This window comes from Ranitomeya variabilis, chromosome 2 (assembly GCF_051348905.1).
Source record: "Ranitomeya variabilis isolate aRanVar5 chromosome 2, aRanVar5.hap1, whole genome shotgun sequence".
Taxonomy (NCBI): Eukaryota; Metazoa; Chordata; class Amphibia; order Anura; family Dendrobatidae; genus Ranitomeya; species Ranitomeya variabilis.
In genome coordinates this window covers 373344283-373368513 of record NC_135233.1, presented here as the reverse complement: position 1 = coordinate 373368513, position 24231 = coordinate 373344283, and the positions used below count along the sequence as shown (strand labels likewise).

The 24231-nt window shown below is 41.8% G+C and overlaps 1 protein-coding gene across 2 annotated transcripts in view; it reads left to right on the top strand.

Annotated features, from left to right (window-relative positions):
* Nucleotides 1-23592, top strand: part of LOC143806056 (uncharacterized) — a 36482-nt gene extending 12890 nt beyond the window's left edge. The window contains exons 2-5 of one of the 2 annotated variants that reach the window (XM_077285987.1): nucleotides 13573-13668; nucleotides 15456-18728; nucleotides 19633-19742; nucleotides 22174-23592. In XM_077285987.1, the coding sequence (XP_077142102.1) occupies nucleotides 16004-18728; nucleotides 19633-19742; nucleotides 22174-22248 (2910 nt within the window). In that variant the 5' untranslated portion in view covers nucleotides 13573-13668; nucleotides 15456-16003 and the 3' untranslated portion in view covers nucleotides 22249-23592. The remainder of the gene's footprint in view (nucleotides 1-13572; nucleotides 13669-15455; nucleotides 18729-19632; nucleotides 19743-22173) is intronic. The other variant, XM_077285988.1, reaches the window with a different exon arrangement.
* The last annotated feature ends 639 nt before the right edge of the window (nucleotides 23593-24231 follow it).

The following is a 24231-nucleotide window of genomic DNA, read 5'->3' as shown; positions in this document are numbered from 1 at the left end:
GAAGGAAAAGCCCTTTAAGTGGTCGTCACGGGCTTAAGAAGCTTTTGATCGGCTTAAGATCTGTTTCACCTCAGCACCGCTGTTGATACACCCAGATCCAACACTTTCTTTCATTGTGGAGGTGGACGCTTCTGATAATGCCTTGGGGGCTATTCTCTCCCAAAGAACTCGAGAGAAGGGTCTGCTACATCCTTGTGCTTTCTTTTCCCGTAGACTAACCTCAGCAGAGAAGAATTACGATGTGGGAGACAAGGAATTGCTGTCTATTATTGCGGCTTTCAAAGAATGGAGACAGCATCTGCAAGGAGCCGCACAACAGATCGTAGTGCTTACTGACCATTGCAATTTAGAGTTCCTTAGATCTGCTAGATGTCTTTTTCCTCGTCAGGCTCGTTGGAACTTATTCTTAAATCAATTTAACTTTGTTATCTGGTACCGTTCAGGTTCTCGTAATGGGAAGGATGATGCTTTATCCCGAATCCATGCTGCGGATTCCTTCCCTGGAGCCCCGTCCAAGACCATTCTATCTGATGCCAATTTCATTGGAGTTATCCACGATCAGGACTTGTGGAAGGAGTGCAGGGAGGCCTATGAAGGTGATGTATTTCTGGCCAACGCACCTGTGGATATTAATCTTATCTTTAAGGGTGGCATGTGGTTCAGAGATCGACGTATCTACGTCCCGGAGGTCGTCCGTCTGCAGATCCTCAAGCTGGTACATGACTCCAAGTTGGCTGGTCACAGGGGGGTACAGAAGACACAAGAGTTCCTGAGCCGATTCTTCTGGTGGCCAACTTGCCTGAAGGATACCAAGGACTATGTTCTCTCTTGCGAGGTATGTGCCCGTTACAAGACTCCTCATGCGGCACCTACGGGTCAACTACAACCATTACCTGTTCCATCCCGCCCTTGGGGGTCTATATCAATGGACTTCATTGTGGAGCTGCCTACATCGGGGGGCATGAATACAATCATGGCGTTAGTTGATTGCCTGACTAAGGTTGCCCATTTTGTTCCGTGCACCGGCCTCACCTCTGCTAAAGATACAGTGAACTTGGTTATACAGAATGTCTTTCGGTTGCATGGGGTGCCGGATGAGATCATCTCTGACCGTGGAGTACAGTTCACTTCAAGATTCTGGAAGGGGTTCTGCTCTGCACTCAATATTAATGTCTGTCTCTCTTCTGCTTACCATCCCCAGACAAATGGTCAGACTGAGCGTACCAACCAGACGCTGGAACAATATCTAAGATGCTATGTCAGCCATCTCCAGGATGATTGGTTGGAGTTGTTGCCGTTAGCCGAATTTTCATATAATAATTCTCAGAGCGCCTCCACTAAATTTACACCTTTCTTTGCCAATCTGGGTTATCATCCGTGTATTTTACCTAGGTCTCCAATTAATTCTCCAGTTCCAGCAGTGGAGGAAAGGCTGACTGCGATGAGACAAAATCTGGAGGTTCTGAAGGAATCCCTGACCACGGCTCAAGAACGTTATAAGAGATCGGCTGATAGATTCCGTAAACCTGCACCCATGTTCAAGGTAGGAGATTCCGTGTGGTTAGCAACTAAGAATCTGAAGTTAAATGTTCCTTCACCAAAGCTTAGACAGAAATTCATTGGCCCTTTCAAGATCAACGGTATTGTGAGCTCTGTGGCCTGCCGGCTGAAGCTACCTAGGACAATGAAGGTACACCCAGTTTTTCATGTATCTTTACTAAAGCCTGTATCTCCTAATACCTTCCAGTGACGTGTTGTGCCACCTCCGCAGCCTGTGTTGATTGATGGGCAATAACAATTCGTGGTGGAGGAAATTATTGATTCCAGGATTCGCAGGAATCGGCTCCAATATCTGATAAGATGGCAGGGATATCCCCCTGAGGAAGACTCTTGGGAACCTGTGGAAAATATCAATGCCCAACAGAAGATCTCTCGTTTTTATCAAAGATTCCCTGAGAAACTAGGTCCAGGATCGTCCTGAGGCCGCTTCTAAGGAGGGAGTAATGTCAGGACGCTGAACATTTTGATTACCTTTTGTGCATTACTGCCCTTTACCAAGATGGCATCTTTGGTCTCTTGTGCTCTGTGTCTTCCTGCTATATAACTCCACCCCAGCCTTTAGTCTGTGCTAGAGTATTCTGCCTTGCATCCAGCTCCTGACGACTCCCTGGCTTTGCACCTGCATCGGCACCTGCTTCTGTGAACCTGTGTGGAGATCCTGCTACTCAGCTCTGAGTTTCTGCTGCATACATCGGTTTCCAGTAATCCTCCATCTGGCTGCTTGTGTTTGTTTCCATCTGCATTTGCTGGACATGTAAGCTGTTGCTGCTCTGCTTAAACCTGAGACTTTTACCCAGGCCTCCATGGTTGTGCTAAGATATTATTTGAACTGCCTTATAAGCATATCTATCTGTGTTTGGACTACCAAGGACTTATTTGTGTCAAGTATCCTCAAGAATAATTGTGCTTCATAGACTTTCTGCGTGATTGCATTTTCCTCTGAAGTTTCCTATAGACTGCTAAGCTGCGTTTAATATTTACACCAAGTGTTGTGGACTTGAGTTTCTCTCTGCACCTGTTTGAATCACCGTGTGATAATATAGACTTTACCACTTATAAAACTGTGTCCTGTAGTTGTCTTGTTCCATGCAAAGAGTCTCCTGAGTTATCCCTTATAATCTTTACATACTGCTTTCGCAATTATACTGTTCCAACTTCCCACAATCACATTGTCACTGTTCTCAGAATTATACTGCTTCCACAATTATACTGTTCCAACTTCCCACAATCGCATTTTCACTGTTCTCACAATTATACTGCTTCCACAATTATACTGTTCCAACTACCCACAATCACATTGTCACTGTTCTCACAATCATGCTGTTTCCACAATTATACTATTCCAACTTCCCACAATCACATTGTCACTGTTCTCACAATTATACTGCTTCCACAATTATACTGTTCCAACTTCCCACAATCACATTGTCACTGTTCTCACAATTATACTGCTTCCATAAGTATACTGTTCCAACTTCCCACAATCACATTGTCACCATTCTCACAATTATACTGCTTCCACAATTATACTGTTCTAACTTCCCACAATCAGATTTTCACTGTTCTCACAATTATACTGTTTCCACAACTATACCTTTTCTAACACAAGGGTATCTTTTCGATTAACTGATGCTCTGAATTGAACTTCATTTTCCAGATGATGTCATACTAATGCTTTGTACATTGGTAGTATTATATCCTGTCTCAAAATTCCATGCCTCTTTTAATACATGACAATACCCTCCTTGCATTAGAAGCCGCTGATTGACATTGCATGCTCGTATTTAGTCTGCACTCCTAGATCCTTCTCTACAAGTGACTCCTCACAGTATCTCGCCTGTCCTACCAAGATGAGGATTGCATCAATCATGACAATTATGCCCAGGAAAGCTGGAGTAGAAGCCTTCTTGGGCCTAATTTTGGAGAAATGACTTCCCAACAGATTAGTCTTGCATTCAGCCTCGTTCGCACGTACAATGCTGCAGATTGTAACTTCCATTTTCAGACTACAGCAGAGTTATTGTGCCACTTAAAATACTGTGGAGAAAATCTAATCTACCCGAAGATTTCATCCATTTTAAGTTCATGCTAAAAACATACAACTCTGCCCTTCACCTCTCCAAACAAACCTATTTCAACACCCTCATCACCTCGCTGTCAAATAACCCTAAACGTCTCTTTGACACTTTCCAGTCCCTACTCAACCCAAGAGAGCAGGGCCCAACCACAGATCTCTGCGCTGACGATCTGGCCAATTACTTCAAAGAAAAAATTGACCACATTCGACAGGAAATCATCTCCCAATCTCTTCATACCATGCACTGTCCTCCCTCCCCCACTGAATCTAGTTTACTCTCTGACTTTGAACCAGTTACAGAAGAAGAAGTAAGGAGGCTCCATGCATCTTCTCGCCCGACCACTTGCACCAGTGACCCCATTACGTCACATCTCCTCCAGTCCCTTTCCCCGGCTGTCACCTCTCACCTAACAAAAATATTCAACCTTTCCCTCACTTCTGGTATTTTTCCCTCCTCATTTAAGCATGCCATCATACATCCATTACTTAAAAAACCCTCCCTCGACCAAAATTGTGCCGCTAATTATAGACCTGCCTCTAATCTTCCCTTCATCTCTAAACTCCTCGAATGCCTGGTCCACTCCCGTCTTACCCGCTATCTCTCAGATAACTCTATTCTCGACCCTCTTCAATCTGGCTTCCGCTCTTTACACTCTACTGAAACTGCCCTCACTAAAGTCTCTAATGACCTACTAACAGCTAAATCTAATGGTCACTACTCCATGCTAATTCTCTTGGATCTCTCCGCAGCATTCGACACTGTGGATCATCAGCTCCTCCTCACTATGCTCCGCTCCATCGGCCTCAAGGACACCGTTCTCTCTTGGTTCTCCTCCTATCTCTCTGACCGATCCTTCACTGTATGTTTTGCTGGTTCCTCCTCCTCTCACCTTCCCCTTACTGTTGGGGTTCCTCAAGGATCAGTCCTAGGCCCCCTCCTCTTCTCTTTGTATACTGCCCCTATTGGACAAACAATCAGTAGATTTGGTTTCCAGTACCATCTCTATGCTGACGACACCCAATTATACACCTCTTCTCCTGTTATCACGCCGACCTTTTTAGAAAACACCAGTGATTGTCTTACCGCTGTCTCTAACATCATGTCCTCCCTCTATCTGAAACTGAGCCTGTCAAAAACTGAACTCCCCGTGTTCTCTCCCTCTACTAACCTACCTTTGCCTGACATTGCCATCTCCGTGTGTGGTTCCACCATTACTCCAAAGCAACATGCCCGCTGCCTTGGGGTCATCCTTGATTCTGAGTTTTCATTCACCCCCCACATCCGATCACTGGCTCGCTCTTCTTATCTGCATCTCAAAAACATTTCTAGAATTCACCCTTTTCTTACTTTCGACTCTGCAAAAACTCTTACTGTCTCACTTATTCATTCTCGTCTGGACGATTGTAACTCTCTACTAATCGGCCTCCCTCTTACCAAACTCTCCCCGCTCCAGTCTGTCCTGAATGCTGCTGCCAGGATCATATTCCTCACCAACCGTTACACCGATGCCTCTACCTTGTGCCAGTCATTACACTGGCTACCCATCCACTCCAGAATCCAGTACAAAACTACTACCCTCATCCACAAAGCACTCCATGGCTCAGCACCACCCTACATCTCCTCTCTGGTCTCAGTCTACCACCCTACCCTTGCCCTCTGCTCCGCTAACGACCTCAGGTTAGCATCCTCAATAATCAGAACCTCCCACTCCCGTCTCCAAGACTTTACACGTGCTGCGCCGATTCTTTGGAATGCACTACCCAGGTTAATATGATTAATCCCCAATCCCCACAGTTTTAAGCATGCCCTAAAAACTCATTTGTTCAGACTGGCCTACCGCCTCAATGCATTAACCTAACCATCCCTGTGTGGCCCATTCAAAAAAAAAACAAAAACATAATCAGGTTCCTCTCATCATGTTCTCATACACTTTATGCAGTTAATAGCCCTCTGCGTCTGTACTTCTACATACTTAGGCAGTTAACTGGTTCATGCAGCTTTACATGAACACCCGAGCCTTAAGGTACCGTCACACTCAGTGACGCTACAGCGATATAGACAACGAACGATCGCTGGAGCGTCGCTGTTTAGGTCGCTGAAGAGACGTCAAACACAGCAGCTCCAGAACGATGCAGGAGCGATCCTGTGACGTAACGGTGACTCATTTATCGTTCTCACAGGTCGTTAGCTCCATGTAAAACATTGCTGGCATCGTTGCTTTTGCTGTCAAACACGACGTTACACGCCGATCTGACGACCAAATAAAGTTCTGGACTTCTAGCTCCGACCAGCGATATCTCAGCGGGATCCAGATCGCTGCTGCATGTCAAACACAACGAGATCGCTAACCAGGACGCTGCAACGTCACGGATCGTTGTCGTTCTCGTTGTAAAGTTGCTGAGTGTGAAGGTACCTTTACACTATGGCTGGTCCAAATAACTAAAGCAATTGTTACCATCCACCTCTCGTGTCTCCCCTTTTCCTCATAGGTTGTAAGCTTGCGAGCAGGGCCCTCATTCCTACTGGTATCTGTTTTGAACTGTGATTTCTGTTATGCTGTAATGTCTATTGTCTGTACAACTCCCCTCTATAATTTGTAAAGCGCTGCGGAATATGTTGGTGCTTTATAAATAAAAATTATTATTATTATTATTACCGGATTAGAATGAAGGCTATAATAGTTATTTTGTAAAGATATGGGACCTGACTGATTACCTTTAAAAAAGAACAAATTGGAAACACATGTTAATGCACATGTTCAAAGTCTTTACAAAGTGTACGAAGGTTTATCGGCTGAATACAAATAGTTATCCAGAAATCTTATCTGTATTTACCTACAAATGATATCAAGTAAGATTATCTGAGCCCACACTGTTTCTAGGAAATGTGCATTACATTGAAGAATGAAGCTACATATAGTATGGGATGTCCCTAAAATCACTTACTATGTCCCTAAAATCACTTACCCAAACAGAACGGAGGGCTACAAGACCCCGTAATGAATATTTGCCCCTTTTATTTCCTGCAGAGTGACACTTGTGACCTTACAGGAAATTTGAGAGATGTTGTTTGGTATGAGAACTCCTCTTCAGATTGTGGATCCTTCAAAGTCCTGTTGATTGTAGAGCATTCGACCATCAGCTGTTATCGCCAATGCCCATGTACCCAGTAGATTACTGCATCACTAAGCATCCATGGAAAGGGATGGATGTCCATTGATCTGTCTGAATTGACTTTGCTGGCCCTCCAGAGCAAGAAGCCTAACCCAGACTGCCCCATTCAAGTATAAAGAGTATATCTACAGTAGGAGGAACTCTTTATCAAACACAATTAAATGAGGACTGATTTCTAAATCAACTCGAAAAAAAATTACATCACAGGTGGATCCAATTTAATCACGGCAAACCATAAAGTGATCAGTAGTGTATGGCCCCATGTGCCTGTATGTATCCTGACATCCCATAATGTGATCAGTAGTGTGTGACCCCACATGTCTCTATGTATCATGATATCCCGTAATATGATTAGTAGTGTATATGTGGGCTCCTGACAACTGATGAAATTGTGGGTGGTCTCCTGGGTGATCTCCCCTGAGACCAATGTCAGGAAATCAGTGGCTCTTGTAGTCTCAGGTGAAACTTGGCCGCTTCGGCTGCACTGACACATGATAGCCAAAAGTTCTCAGCTTGGTTCAGGACCGAGGAATGTGAGGACAGGTAAGTGCCAGCAATATCTTCATCATCCAGGAGTTGCCCACACATTCTGGCCAGGGGCTTAACAATCGCAGTCACAGAGGGTGCAACTGTAACTGGGCCTGTGCAGGTGCCAACGCCAGCTCATATTCCAACTGGATGTGCGTCCGAGGACACACATTCAGATGCAATGCACACCAGGATGGGACATACACACCAGAATGGGAGACATTGATACCAGGATGGGGGACATATATACAGGGAAGGGGCCCAGGATGGGGGACACATATACCAAAATGGGGGCATAAATACCAGGATGGGTGCAGAAAAGGGATACATATATACCAGGAATGGGCCCACAATTGGCGACCTACACACCTGGAAGGGGACCAGGATGAGGGAAATTAGTACAGGATGTGTGACATTAGTACATAATGGAGGAGTATGTCCTTATTGGATTTAGAATGTAAAAAGGACCCATACATCTGACCAACATGGGTGAGAGCCGGGATCCAAATTTTGCACTGGGATCTGACGGACTCTCGTTACGCCACTGACTCTGACTACAAGAGTGTGTATTGTCCTAGATCCGCAGGACCACACTTCACCCCTGACAATGAATTTATACATTTATTACATAAAGAAATCAGGATTTGAGCTCAATAACAGAAATATACGTATGTGCTTTTCAACCACTTCCCACCATAGAACATAATAGTATCCCTTATGGTTGGTGCGGGTGTATGGCACGAGCTTAGAATATGAGCCTGAAGTGAATGGTGTCTTTCAAAACTACAAAGAAATAAGCCCTCATGTGGCTATGTTGAAGAATAATTGAAAAATAAAAATAAAAACTAAATTAGCTTAGAAGCCCCATTTTTCTGCTATGTGACAGTGCAAAAAATCCAATACAACAGGTAAAAAAAAGTGTCTGTGTGTGACCAGTTGTTGTAATAATAACTGTAATATGTACTATGTGGCCATGGGGAGAACGTCATTATTCCTGTGCCAATTCAAACCAATCCAAACATAAGCGCGCGGGATCCTAAGAAAACCTATACGGCATTCAGCCTGTCGACAATGAATGGCGCCAGATGCTCAGAACAAACATAAACTTATTTCCTCTCCAGTTTATATTCCCATAATTAAGTCCGTATTAACAGTAATTGTGTTCTGTCACCACACGAAAAGAAGAGAAAAGATGCCGACATATTTATTAAATAAAAGCTCTAAAACATATTATTATTATTCATTTTTATAGCGCCATTTATTCCATGGCGCTTTTCATGTGAAATACGGGGCAAATATAGACAAATACATTAAACATGAGCAAAAACAAGGCACACGGGTACATAAGGAGGGAGGACCCTGCCCGCGAGGGCTCACAGTCTGCAGGGGATGGGTGATGATACACTAGGAGAGGGCAGAGCTGGTTGTGCGGTGGTTCAATAGGTTCAGGATCACTGCAGGCTGTAGGCTTGTCGGAAGAGGTGAGTCTTCAGGTTCTTTTTGAAAGTTTCTATGGTAGGCGAGAGTCTGATGTGCTGGGGTAGAGAGTTCCAGAGTATGGGTGAAGCACGGGAGAAGTCTTGGATGCGGTTGTGGGAAGAAGAGATGAGAGGGGAGTAGAGAAGGAGGTTGTGAGAGGATCGGAGGTTGCGTGTTGGTAGGTACCGGGAGATCATGTCACAGATGTATGGAGGAGATAGGTTGTGGATGACTTTGTAGGTCATTGTGAGGGTTTTGAACTGGAGTCTCTGGGCGATAGGAAGCCAGTGAAGGGCTTGGCATAGGGGAGAGGCTGGGGAATAGCGGGGAGACAGGTAGATTAGTCGAGCAGCAGAGTGTAGGATGGATTGGAGTGGTGCCAGAGTGCTAGAGGGGAGTCCAGAGAGTAGGAGGTTGCAGTAGTCGAGGCGGGAGATGATAAGGGCATGCACTAGTGTTTTTGTGGTGTCACGGTCAAGGAATGCGCGGATCCGGGAAATATTTTTGAGTTTGAGGCGGCAGGAGGAGGCAAGGGCTTGGATATATGGCTTGAAAGAGAGGGCAGAGTCGAGGATCACCCCGAGGCACCGGGCGTGTGGGACTGGGGAAAGTGAGCAGCCATTGACATTGATGGATAGGTCTGGGGGAGGGGTAGAGTGAGATGGGGGAAAGATGATGAATTCTGTCTTGTCCATGTTCAGTTGTAGAAAGCGAGCAGAAAAGAAGGCTGAAATAGCAGACAGACAGTGCGGGATTTTGGTAAGTAAGGAGGTGAGGTCAGGTCCGGATAGGTAGATCTGCGTGTCATCAGCATAGAGATGGTACTGCATACCGTGGGATTCTATGAGCTGTCCCAGACCGAAGGTGTAGATGGAGAAGAGTAGGGGTCCTAGAACAGAGCCTTGAGGAACACCGACTGACAAGGGGCGAGGTGAGGAGGTGGTGTGGCGGAGGGAGACACTGAATGTCCGATCTGTCAGATATGATGAGATCCAGGAAAGGGCCAAGTCTGTGATGCCAAGAGATGAGAGGATTTGTAGCAGAAGGGAGTGGTCCACAGTGTCAAAGGCAGAAAACAGGTCCAGGAGAAGGAGGACAGACTAGTGTCGCTTGTTCCTGGCAGTTAATAGATCATTGGTGACTTTAGTTAGGGCAGTTTTAGTTGAGTGATGGGAACGGAAGCCAGATTGTAATCGATCAAAGAGGGAGCAGGAGGAGAGGTGAGAGGACAGTTCAAGATGGATGTGTTGCTCCAGCAATTTGGAGGCATAAGGAAGAAGAGATATCAGGCGATAGCTAGACACAGAGGATGGGTTGAGGGAGGGCTTTTTGAGGATGGGTGTGATCTTGGCATGTTTGAAGGATGAGGGGAAGGCACCTGTTGTGAGTGAGAGGTTGAAAAGGTGCGTTAGGGTTGGGATGAAGACCGTGGAAAGGTTAGGGACGAGGTGGGATGGGAGCGGGTCGAGCGTGCAGGTGGTGAGGTGTGATCTCGACAGGAGGGTGGAGAGCTGATCTTCTGTCATGGTGGAGAAGCTGGTTTTGGAGGAGCAGGGGTGAGCAGCTAAGAGGGGCAGTGGGCGCTGTGGGCCAAAGCTTTCTCTGATCGTATCGTATAAAAAAAAACTTTATATATTAGGTTTATGGCACGTAAAGTGTAGAATAAAATTTGCGTGTAATTTTTATCGCATTGTAAACAGTAAAGAAAAAAAAGATAATATCGCTTCTTGGAATTCAACAGTGAAAAAAAAAATAAAAGATTAGTAAGGTTTTGATATGCGTGCCCTTTTAACTGGAAGCAGAGTGGTTGGGGTCTGGGTCTTAAGGTACCGTCACACTCAGCGATGCTGCAGCGATATAGACAACGAGCCGATCGCTGCAGCGTCGCTGTTTAGGTCGCTGTAGAGATGTCAAACACAGCAGCTCCAGAACGATGCAGGAGCGATCCTGTGACATAACGGTGACTCACTTATCGTTCTCACAGGTCATTAGCTCCATGTTTAACATTGCTGGCATCGTTGCTTTTGCTGTCAAACACGACGATACACGCCGACCTGATGACCAAATAAAGTTCTGGACTTCTAGCTCCGACCAGCGATATCACAGCGGGATCCAGATCGCTGCTGCGTGTCAAACACAACGAGATCACTATCCAGGACACTGCAACGTCACGGATCGTTGTGGTTCTTGTTGTAAAGTTGCTGAGTGTGAAGGTACCTTTAGACCCCCACCAATTGCTCAAACCTCCCTTCTGAGATATTACAAATTTCAGTATTTGTAATGGCTGAATTCCTGGAACTAATTTTGATTTTCTGGAAAAAGTTGTATTTATGAAAGGCAAATAAAATCTATTGATTAACTTCTAATAATCAATAAATAAAAAAATATAAAAGAAACATATAAATATAAAAATTTCAATCTCTCCCTCCTTTATCCCCCTTTAACAATATAGGAAATAAAAATATTAACGTTTGCACTATCAGAATATAAAATTAATTATCCCTGTGGTAAACTCAGGAAAAGAGAAAATCTGAATGCAAAAATCAGTTAAAAGTTGATTTAATAATGATCCAAATATTGATGTGAACCCTAAAATGGAGACAATAAAAATTTCAGGTCACCAAGTAAAAAAACAAACCTTCAGATAACTATATTGCGGGAAAAATAAAAAATAGTTAAGAGTCTCAGAAAAATAGCGACAGAAATAATTTTTTTATTTTTTTTTTTCACATTTTTTCTCAATACTTAAAAAATAAATATACAAGCTGGGTACCGTCGTAATTGTGATTGACCTGAGAAATCAAGTTGTCAGATCATTTTTACCATGCAATTAATGTAATAAAATCAGAACAGCAAAAAAAAGCAGAATCGCTAATCACTGGAAGTTCGACCCCTGAGAGGACCCCATCAGACTCCAAAAATGGGGCTCTGGAGTGCTCCACCAGAATAGAGTTTGGTGCTTTGAGAGCGCTGATCCCCAGTGATCGGCAAGTTATCACCTATACCGTGGATATGTTACTCTTTTTTAACTATGTCGAAAACCTTTAAGAGGAGAATAAAATCCAATATCTAATTTAGGGAGATCTTGGGTGAATTTACCCCAATGACTTGCTGAAATTCATGAATTAACCACATGCAGTGACAGACATCATCTTCTACAGTTTGACAAAACACTGGTTTGATATCTGCTATTAAATAAATAAAGTCCTCCTGCCTCGTAATCAGATCTGCACACCTTTCCTCAACAAATTACTCACATGACTATATTTAGTGCACCATGGACTTGTATCAAATCATTAAAAATTATCACTAATGTTCCATCACACAAGGTTAGTGACCTTATACCAATAACCGCCCTCCAGGCATACATATAAATAAGCATTGAGAAGCCTTGGAGCCCTTTTCCTTATACCTTTCTGCCTGAAACCCTCTCCCTGGACTATAGTTACGTCCTACACTGTGCAATATGAGGCTATATGGAAAGATGCATATTCTCCTCTTTGGACTGAGTCTTCTAGCTGTTGGTAAGGTTTTCTTTATCATAATATCATATGGAAATTAGCTCAATATAATGTAAGTGGTGGTGTCAGATGTTCTCCACAAAGACTTTCTTGGGACACTGTTGACTTTAGCCAAATATGAGGTTGGCCTCCTTGCTTCCTCTGACCAAAATTTTCTTACTGTACTTCCCTTCAGAGTATTTGAAAGGTATTTATCTTGACCATTTAAGAATCTTCCACTTTTTTCAGCTATATCTTGAGGAAGTTTCTTAGATTTTTAGAGTCATTGTAGGGTTGAGGTTCAGCCTCCTATTAGATGGTCTCACGGTATCCTTTTTTCAGATTCATGGTCATCAATGACCTCATTAAATGTAGGGGTGGTAAAACTAGTGATGTTTTCTTTGAACAATCCTAAAGGATTGCCTACCCTGAAGCCACACTTCCAGTAAGTCATCCAAAACTAATAGACATGTTTACATCTGGCTAGATCAAAAATTTGAAAGATTTAATCTTACAAATATACCTATTTAAAGGCAAGGGGATTGGGTTTAGCTTTACAGACAGGAGATATATAGAATATAGGATCAAAGTTTTTATCTTCACTTTTAGGACGAGAAAATCGTAAATATTTTTGGTGTCTATTTTGTCCCTCATGATTTTCCAATATTCACTCCTATTTTCATTGTCCATTTTAATATGTCATTTTATCACATATGACCATGAGTAGACACACCTCCCCAATGAGTAGAGGTGGGCGCTCTTGGCTACCCAACGAAACAGCTTTTATGCCACCCAGTCTGGTAGTTATCCTAATGTTTGTCGGGAATATTACATGGACATTATTCCATTAGTGCTGATTTGGTCATTCTTCGAGAACCTCCATGGTTGGCTTTACTGAGGAGACAACCTCTTGGAGGACTGTCGAGTTGGCCACCATTTACAAACTTTCATGTATTATTGAGATGAAATTGTTACAGCCAAAATAGAACAATTATGTTTCTAGGAATATATATCAATATTCTATCCATAGATGGCTTGAACACTAGACTGATCAGCAGAACAGATGGATCAAGATGCATTTCTACAGTATGGCACTTTGTTCTGCTGATCTGTAGGGATCCAGGGGCTCAGAAAAAGATTCTCGAAAAACTGCTTTGTCAAATGTTAGAAGAGAAAACTTTCAGTTCTGTTGCATTCAGCAGTCCGTTTAACCATTATGCTTTCTTTCTTTAACTTTTACATTTATCTCCTTAGGTCTTTATGGCTCAGAGCTCGGCGCAACACAGGACACACATCTAAAAACATCCACAAACTGTAAAAATCATACACAGCACAAATACGTTACCAAGAGTATGTTTCGGTCTTTATCAACCGTTTAACTCTTTATTCATTTGTCATTAAAGATGGGATGCATATTTTAAGGAAGGGGGATTAAAATTTCCTACAGCTGCTCTCCTAAGCACTATTATCAGAATAGAGGTATTTTAATGGGGTCTGTCCAGTTCCTTAAATGAGGACTTGTTGACAAGCTAAAAAGCAACTAATTATTATGGGTCTATCAGCTGAGATCCCCATGATCAGCTGTGATCACCAGGGGAGGCTGTGGTCACCTGTACGGCTCTTTTACACTGCCTCTACAGTAGAAATTTAGTGTTACATGGGGCTCATAAGAAATTGTCATGGTGTAAGAGAGCAGTTCTGGAAATGTTGATCTCCCATGTTTGTCAATTCAGTACATAATTTGGATGATAAACATTTTAAGGAACAGATAAAAATACTATAAAAAATACATAGCAAAAAAGTAAACATTGTATTGACCCCCATTAGTCTGGGGCTGCACACAACTCTTGCTGTGTGATTGATCGTGTATTTAGTGTCTCCACTGTTTGGGGCATTAAACCAAATTCAGATCTACATGCGGAGATGTTTTATTGAGGTACATCCTCCTAGTTACTCTTCCCATTCACAACTATCGGAGTGTGACACGTTGAGTAAGGTGAACCACCCATGGATTATCCCGCTTTGTAGACAATTTTCAATTTTTTACTTAAATGCATGTATTTAGGACTAAAACACATTTTTTAAGTTGGATGTCATTAAAACTTTTGCCATTTTTCACCAAAAATTTTGCCGTTTGCTATTGTCATTTGTTGGCTGCAGAATGAGCTGCTCCGATGGTCTGGCAGGAGACTTTGTACCTCATTTATCTGTCTTTTTTTCTGAGAACCACTCAGTTGATTTCTGACCACAGACCACATCAAAATTGAATTTCTCTGGGAAACAAAGAGCCTGTAAAAGCCAAACAATGCAAAATTTTGAATACAATTCAATTGTAAAAGGATTTTTAGCAAGAAATGAATGAACTTAAGTAAAACAGAAAAAAGGCTTAAAGGTGGACAACCCTATGCTGAATAAATGTACATATTTATGGGGAGGCCGGCAGAAGAATGTTGACCTTACGAGTTGGCCTCCATCTTATGAGTTGGGCCAACTTTAATTTAAGGTTTATGGTCTGTAAGACCAGCACATAGTGGAGAGGTGGTAATAGTTTAGATCTGAGTGTAGTGATGAGCGAGTGTACTCGTTGCTCGGGTTTTCCAGAGCACGCTCGGGAGGTCTCCAAGTATTTGTTATTGTTCGGAGATTTAATTTTCATCGCCGCAGCTGAATAATTTACAGCTACTAGCCAGGCTGAGTACATGTGGGGGTTGCCTGGTGCTAGTGAATCCTCACATGTAATCAATCTGGCTAGTAGCCAAAAATCATCCAGCTGAGGCAACGAAAACTAAATCTCCGAGCAGTTAAAAATACTCGGAGACCCCCCGAGCGTGCTCTGGAAAACCCGAGAAGCTAACTCATCACTACTGAGTGATGCTTGTAGACATGCTCGTAGGCCACAGAGTAGATCATATGTTTGGGTATAGTAAACTATCCCAAAGCCATACAAGTCTTTTAATAAAAAAAATATATAATACAGAAATTGGCAACCTGGTGTAAATAAAACACAATACCTTGATGGTGATGCATTATTAGTAAATACCACATATACTGTACAGCTACATAGAGCTATATGAGAACAATTCATAAATTAAAGGCCATGTTTTCTCTTTATTTATTTATGTTTTTTTTGTATGCAGCAAATACAGAAACAACTAAAAAACCGTGTCGCCACAGCACCTCTTCGAGGACTACAAGGTCAACACACTCCACAACCAGCGATACTCCCACTTCTAAACTGACCACCGCTGCTTCTACTAGTACCCACTCTCCAACCACTATACAAATAAAAACTTCTACAACTACTAAACAAATTAAGGAAAGCGATTCCACGGTAAATCCTACGGTGACTAGCAATGAACAGTCGAATGGTACAGTGTCTTCTCCAGAGACCACGTCTGCTGCAGAAACTTTTCATTCCATAATCACTGCTTCTAGTACTATTACGTCTGTTGAAACCAGCAATAAAAAAGAAGACAATACAATAATAACCAACCCTATAACTAGCAATAACCCAGAACTAACGAATAGTAAAGATTTCTCGTGGATTACCACTAGTGAATTATCAAAGGATGAAACTACTTCTGTCTCTATTCCCAACACTAGCACCACTGAACAAGAAGATACTAGAAAAACCTCTTCTAATACTCACACCAGGACAGAGGATATCAATACTACCATAGACATAATGACCACCAGCGCCATCACTGATCAAGATGATACAACAAATCCATCTTCTGATACTAGCACAAAACCAGAGAAAAGCGATATTACATTGGACACTGAGACCACCAGCACCAACACTGATCAAGAAGATACTACCGAAATTTCCCCTGATACTACTACTAATCCAGAGAAAAGCGATACTACACTGGAAATGCAGACCACCAGCACCACCACTGATGAAGATACTACGGAACTTCCCTCTGATACTAGTACTATACCAGAAAAGAGTGATATTACATTGGAATTTCAGACCACCAGCTCCATTACTGATCAAGAAGATACTACAGAAATTTCACTTGATACTAGTACCAATCCAGAGAAAAGCGATATTACATTGGACACTCAGACCACAAGCACCGTCTTTGAACAAGAAGATACTACAGAGATTTCACCTGATACTAGTAATACTCCAGAAAACAGTGATATTACATTGGACACTCAGGCGACCAGCACCATCAATGATCAAGAAGACACTACAGAGATTTCACCTGATACTAGTAATACTCCAGAAAACAGTGATATTACATTGGACACTCAGGCGACCAGCACCATCAATGATCAAGAAGATACTACAGAGATTTCACCTGATACTAGTAATACTCCAGAAAACAGTGATATTACATTGGACACTCAGGCGACCAGCACCATCAATGATCAAGAAGACACTACAGAGATTTCCGCTGATACTAGTACTAAACCAGAAAACAGTGATATTACGTTAGACACTCAGGCCACAAGCACCATCACTGATATAGAAGACACTACAGAAATCTATTCTGATGCAAGTACTAAACCAGAAAATATCGATACTACATTGGACTTTCAGGCCTCCAGCACCATCACTAATTATGAAGATACTACAGAAATTTCCCCTAACACTAATAACAATTTAGAAAATAGCGATATTACATTGGACACTCTGACCACCAGCACCATCACTGATCAAGAAGATACTACAGAGATTTCCGCTGTTAGTAGTAACAATCCAGAAATCAGCGATATTACATTGGACACTCAGACCTCCAGTACCATCACTGATCAAGAATATACTACAGAAATTTCACTTGACACTAGTACCAATCCAGAGAAAAGTGATATAACATTGGACACTCAGACTACCAGCATCATCAATGATCAAAAAGATACTACGGAATTCTCCTCTGATGCTAGTAGCAAAACAGAAAAGAGCGATATTACTTTGGACTATCAGGCCACCAGCACCATCAATGATCAAGATGATACCACACAAATCTCCTCTGCTACTAGTACTAAATCAGAAATAAGTGATACTACATTGGACATTCTGACCAATATCATTACTGAACACATTACAGCTGTCAATGGCACAACAAACATTAATACCAAAGAATTTACAATAACTACAAATCATCCAAGGTCTCAGACATTTGAGACCACAAAAGTCACTGATCACATCATAACTCCAGAAGAAAGCAGAACATCAATAGTGACAAATACCTTACCAACTACTCATTCACAGGCAACTAATATCAAGCAAACCACAGTTCACTTTACAAATGTTACAAGGGCAAATCCTTTACTACAATCATCCCCTGCTGGTGTTACAACTACGAGAGCTACTATGGAGGCATCAACAAATACTACGCAGAAAACAACCCATGTTACGTCAACTACTCATGCCACAAGTATGCCAATCATCCCTAAAACTAAAACTACCACTGGAGCACCAACATCACTGACAACCATTAGTCTTTCAACACTCAACAGGAAAACAACTCCTTTACAGTCAACAACTTCTCTTGATACTACAGCTGCAATTGCTACTACTACTACAACACCAACATCAACGACACAAACAACAACCTATGAGGTACCGGCTCAAAGAACAAGTAGGCCACCAACATCTACTCTGAAAACTACAACTACCCTTGAGACAACAACATACTTGGCCACTACTAGTTCTACAACCAGGAAAACAACTCCTTTACTACTAACAACTACTCTTGATCCCACAACTACAATTGCTACTACAACAACGACACCAACTACTCAGACATCAACTCACAAGGTCACGTCTAAGCCAACAAGTATGAAATCAACTACAAGTATGAAAACTACAATCACCCCTGAGACAACAACATCTCTGACCACTACTAGTTCTACAACCAGAAAAACAGCTACTCTTGATCCCACAACTACAACTACCCCTGAGAAAACAACGCACATGGTCACTACTAGCACTAAAACAGTCAACAAGACAACTCCTTCACTAAAAACAACTACTTCTCATATCACAATGACATTTACTACAACTACAACAGTGACACCAACAACCCATAAGGTACTAACAACTACAAACAGACCTGCAACTACCACCAAAGCTACAACACTTCAAACAAAACTGAGTGCTACCACGTCTAGCCAACATTTAACAACCAAACAGACCAGAACTACAGCTTCTGCAACTACTACTAGTACCCCAAAAACTACATCAAGTACCACGAGACAACTAACCACTTCGGTACTAACCCCTAGCTCTAGAGCTACACACATCTCACCAACGTTTAAGACCACGGTGACTACTTTTCTGACCACAAGTACTATGAAGACAACTCTCAAGTCTAAACCAACATCTTCTACCACTAGACAGCTGACGACACCTGTAGCAAAAGTGTCTTCTTCCAGCCATACCAACATAAATTCATTACGTAAGTTCACACATATTACCTTATGTCATTAAAGAGGTTATCAACATTATACTTAACTCTTCTTTCCTACAGACATTTAGTACTAAACTTACAGTGATCCTCCTCCCGGTGTATGGTTAAAAGTGGTCGGCAATGACATCCATTAAATGGCACTGTGTTATATTGCTGCCATCATGGTTCCCATTGCTAAATCATGATGCCAGTGGCTGGGTCCGGGACCACTGTGGTCACTGATTGGCTAGTTTGTTCAAGTGTAAAAAATAACAAAACAGAACCACCAGTGCATTGGCACTGGATCTACAAGGGAATAAAGTTGACTAGCTTCTTTTTTAAAAAAAAATGTAGCTGTTTTTTATATAAATGTTGGCGAATCCCATTAAGCCTATTGTTATTCTATATGTAATTTAAGAAATAGCTATTCAAAGTCATTTTGGGCCATAAATTATTCTTATATTATATGTTTTATTAACAGAAATGGCCTTCACCAACCTTTTCTTCTTTACAGTTCTCCATGGGGATGCGAAATAACTGGGTACTGCAAGTCCTATCAGGGCTTCACACTATGACATCTTATTTCTAGTAGCAGTCTAAACTATGGAGTACGGGAACCTTTTAGGTCTCCATTGGGATCTAGGGCCAAGATGTAACCACAATCCTGATATTATTATACTGTTATTACAAAAAAGCGAATACCGTTATACAAAAAAGCGAACAACACTCTTTTTTTTATTGCCAACAACCTTCAGCCATGTGGTCAGAAGTTTGTGGTACCAGCAATGGATCCGTGGTGGGAAGACAATCCAAAAAATCCTAAATAGTTTACAAGAACAACACAGAAAGTTAAATCACAATAGAAATCCTCTGATAATGGAGTTAATATTTTATTTTGTGCTTTTTCTGCCAGGTACTAACCATTCTACAGATGGAGGTTCGTATCTTCCGTTTTGGGCCATCATTCTCATTTGCTTGGCAGTAATCCTGTGTCTCACATGGCTGTGCTGCATCATCTACGCAGTGAGTATAGCACTAATAATGCATCTTTTTAGTGACTTAAAGGAGTATTCTTCTTCATACAATAACCATTTATTAGAAGTATCCAAAGATAATTGATCTTCACATAGGGCCAAAGATAATTTCTTCACATAGTGCCCTGATGCTGGTAATCTCCCTTATCTTATCAGCAAGTTTTCAATTTCCCTGCAGTGCCTCCGCAGGGAAAATTAAGCATTATACTATACTATATTATACTGGGTCCTCCAGAGTGAAAAAATGCTCTTTTTACCCATTTTCTGGTTGGACAAAAAGATTCAAGATTGCAAATTCCTTAATAAGTTGTTTTTATATTCTCCCAATATGTTCCAACAAAGGAGGACAAAGTTGCAAATAGTTAGTATTAAAAACAGCTCCTGGGCCCCTTCGTGGAATAACGTCCCCCATCCTGTATTAATGTCCCCATCCTGGCACTATTATATAATAATGTCCCCATCCTGGTACTATTATATAATAATGTTCACATCCTGGCACTATTATATAATAATGTTCACATCCTGGCACCTTCCTGTAATAATTTCCCATATCCTGGGCCCCTTCGTGGAATAATGTCCCCCATCCTGCATTAATGTCCCCATCCTGGCAATATTATATAATAATGTCCCCATCCTGGCACTATTATATAATAATGTCCCCATCCTGGTACTATTATATAATAATATTCACATCCTGGCACTATTATATAATAATGTCCACATCCTGGCACCTTCCTGTAATAATTTCCCCCATCCTGGGCCCCTTCCTGAAATAATGCCTCCCATTCTGTATTAATGTCCCCATCCTGGCACTAGTATGTAATAATGTCCACATCCTGGCACTATTATATAATAATGTCCACATCCTGGCACCTTCCTGTAATAATTTATCCCATTCTGGGCGCCTTCCTGTAATAATGTCCTGCATCCTGTATTAATGTCCCCATCCTTGTACTATTATATAATAATGTCCCCATCCTGGCACTATTATATAATAATGTCCACATCCTGGCACTTTCATGTAATAATTCCTCCCATCCTGGGCCCGTTCCTGGAATAATGCCTCCCATCTGGTATTAATGTCCCCATCCTGGCACTGGTATATAATAATGTCCACATCATGGCACTATTATATAATAATATCCACATCCTGGCACCTTCCTGTAATAATTTCTCCCATTCTGGGCACCTTCCTGGCATAATGTCCACCATCCTGTATTAATGTCCCCATCCTGGCACTATTATATAATAATGTCCCCATCCTGACACTATTATATAATAATGTCCACATCATGGCACCTTCCTGTAATAATTTCTCCCATTCTGGGCGCCTTCCTGGAATAATGTCCCCCATCCTGTATTAATGTCCCCATCCTGGCAATATTATATAATAATGTCCCCATCCTGGCGCTATTATATAATAATGTCCACATCCTGGCACTTTCATGTAATAATTCCTCCCATCCTGGGCCCGTTCCTGGAATAATGTCCCCCATCCTGGGCTCCTTCCAAGTATATTGTCCCGCATCCTGGGATCCTTCCTGGTATAATGTCCCATATTCTTCAGCTCTTCTGCAACAAATTAAAATACAAAGCAAGAACTTTGCCTTAACCCCACCATAACACCCATTTGAAAATATATAGTCCAAATATATAGTCCATCTAATCAATTTCCTTACATCCAATCAGGACATAATTTTCCATAGGAGAAAACAGTGAATTGAAAAAGTTCACTCCTTTCTGGCTTCGTGATGTGTATATATAGAGCAAAGGTGGGTGGTAGAGTGTGCAATCCACCAGACTTTTAAGATTTGTATGGACACAGGTTCAAGAAGTGAGCCCATGCCATCCACCGTTGTAGAAAGCCCCAATTTATACATCTCAGCTCTCACTGCAACAGCCAAGATCAGAGCTAGGTCCAACCCTGGCTGTAATCTCTCAGATGTTGAGGTCAATAATGACCAACACATCTAATCGTTTGGTAGAGGGAGGAGGCTATCTTTGTCAGCTCAGTGGCACCTCCGTAACATGATCAAAGGGTGATGATAGGTTGCAACAGAAACGAGAGGCCTAACTATGGCCTCCAGGTCTGCCTTGTATGGAAGCCCGAGGCAGAGTATAATCTCCTGCCTAACAATAAGATGCCAAAAGACAGACACAATACACTGATTTTTATAAGTAGGCTCACATCATGTGTCCTGCCGGTCTCTAGAGTGGGTAGTCCATACCTAGTCTTCAGTCCACCACCAACACTAATGTCAAGGCCAGAGGACACTGGTCAACAAACCTTTGTCTTCTCCTCCCAGCAGCTTGTCCTCACAATCAAGGAAAGTCTAGGGTTCACCATTTTACCTACTCAAAATAGTAATAAATGTGAAATGTAATACATATTCAACAAATATTACCCTTTCTATTTCCAGATTGCCCGCTTATGTAGGAGGAGACGACGACCCACAGTGTATGTGGTAAATGAAGAGATTCTGAATCCTTATTAAACAACCTTCAGCGTCTATAAAAATCTTGAACATATGGTAAAAACAGAAAAAAAAATCAAAAAGAAAAAAAGACTATTTTACACAGTGCTGAAAGTGTCAAGAAAAAAGGACGTGAGATGACGTACATTAGAAATATATTATGCCACATTTACAGACCATGTGGCCAATGGAGAGAGTTGTCCCGGCTCTGGTTAATCCAATCCAGTGTTAACATTTCTCCAGGGCCGCAGTTCAAGATCTGTAATGGAGCCCCAAACTATCCACCATTATTAATAATCCAGATCTCCACTTGGGTTATAAGGACTTTTCGGGGCAACAGAGACTCTAGGACCAGGGGCTACCAAAACGTTTCTACCCCTTATTGTTCTGCCTCATCTTCTAGCGAAAACATCTACAGGATTTCCCTATAAAGTTGAACTATATTGTTACCAAAAAAAAGGTGTGGGTATTGGCTCATGGAAAGGGCATGGAGGGGAAGAAACCTCAAATCCCACCCAAACCCAACCAAACCCTACGTCTCTGACCTGGGTGGCAAGACCGAACATCCTAACGGCAATGCTATTTTATTCTTTAAACAGACCTCCAGGGCTGAATTATAATGAAGGCACACGGGACAAGTTTCTTGCTCGCCTCGGAGGCACCTGATGTCAGTGCTGCCCTATGTCTGGTCAGTGATCCCGGACAGTGGAGACGTGTAAAGATGGCCCTGTAGGCTGGCGGCTCTCCTTGTCTCCATAATAAGATTTTAAAGTGACACTCTGACATGGCCTGAGGAGTGATGAATCCATTTGTCACATGTTTCCCCGAAAATAAGACAGGCTCTTATATTATTATTCCCTCTGATATATGGGTTAGGGCTTATTTTCAGTGGATGACTTATTTTTTTCAATGAACAACAATCCACATTTATTCTTGAACAAAAAATCAACATGTATTCAAATATAATCATGTCATCATACACTGGATGTACACATGTATATACACACTGCACATACACATGTACATACACACAAACACTGCACATACAGATGTACATACACACTGAACATACACATGTACACACACTACACCATGTATATACACACACACTGCATATACATATACTGTATATATACACATACTGCACATATACATGTGTATACACACACACTGCATATACACATGTGCTTACAGACATATAAACATGTATATACAAACACACACTACACATACACATGTATATACATGCACACTGCACATACATCTCAGAATATAAATGCTGGGGGCCCCTATATACCCATAATGCACATACACATGTATATACACTCAGACTGCACATTTAAGTGTATACACACACTCTGCACAAACACATTTATATACCCACACTGCACATACATATGTATATACACACTTCACATACATACAGTATGTATATACACACACCACACACACTGCACATGCACATATATATATATATATATATATATATATATACACACACACTGCACATACACATGTATATACACACACCCTGCACATACACGTGTATATACACACACTGCACGTACACATGCATATACACGCACACTGCACATGCATATATATACATATATATATATATATATATATATATATATATATATACACTGCACATACACATGTGTATACACACACTGCACATATGGTACATACCAGCCTAGCGTCTCTAGACTACCACAGTTAAAGGCCTTTTGATGACATAATGGCCAAATGATTGTGATGTCCCCAAAGGTCCTAAAGAAGGTTAAGTCTCAGACTATAAATGCTTAGAGCCCCTAAGAGAGTGAGGGCCCAATTTGGACCCCTAACGTCAGCACTGATTGTAACTAGGGCACATTTTTGGAGTACGGCTTATAGTTCAAGCATATTTAAAAAAAATCCTGTAAAATTGTACTAGGGCATTTTTGAGGGGTAGGTCTTATTTTTGGGAAAACACGGTAGTCACCTACTGCCCTCCATTTACCT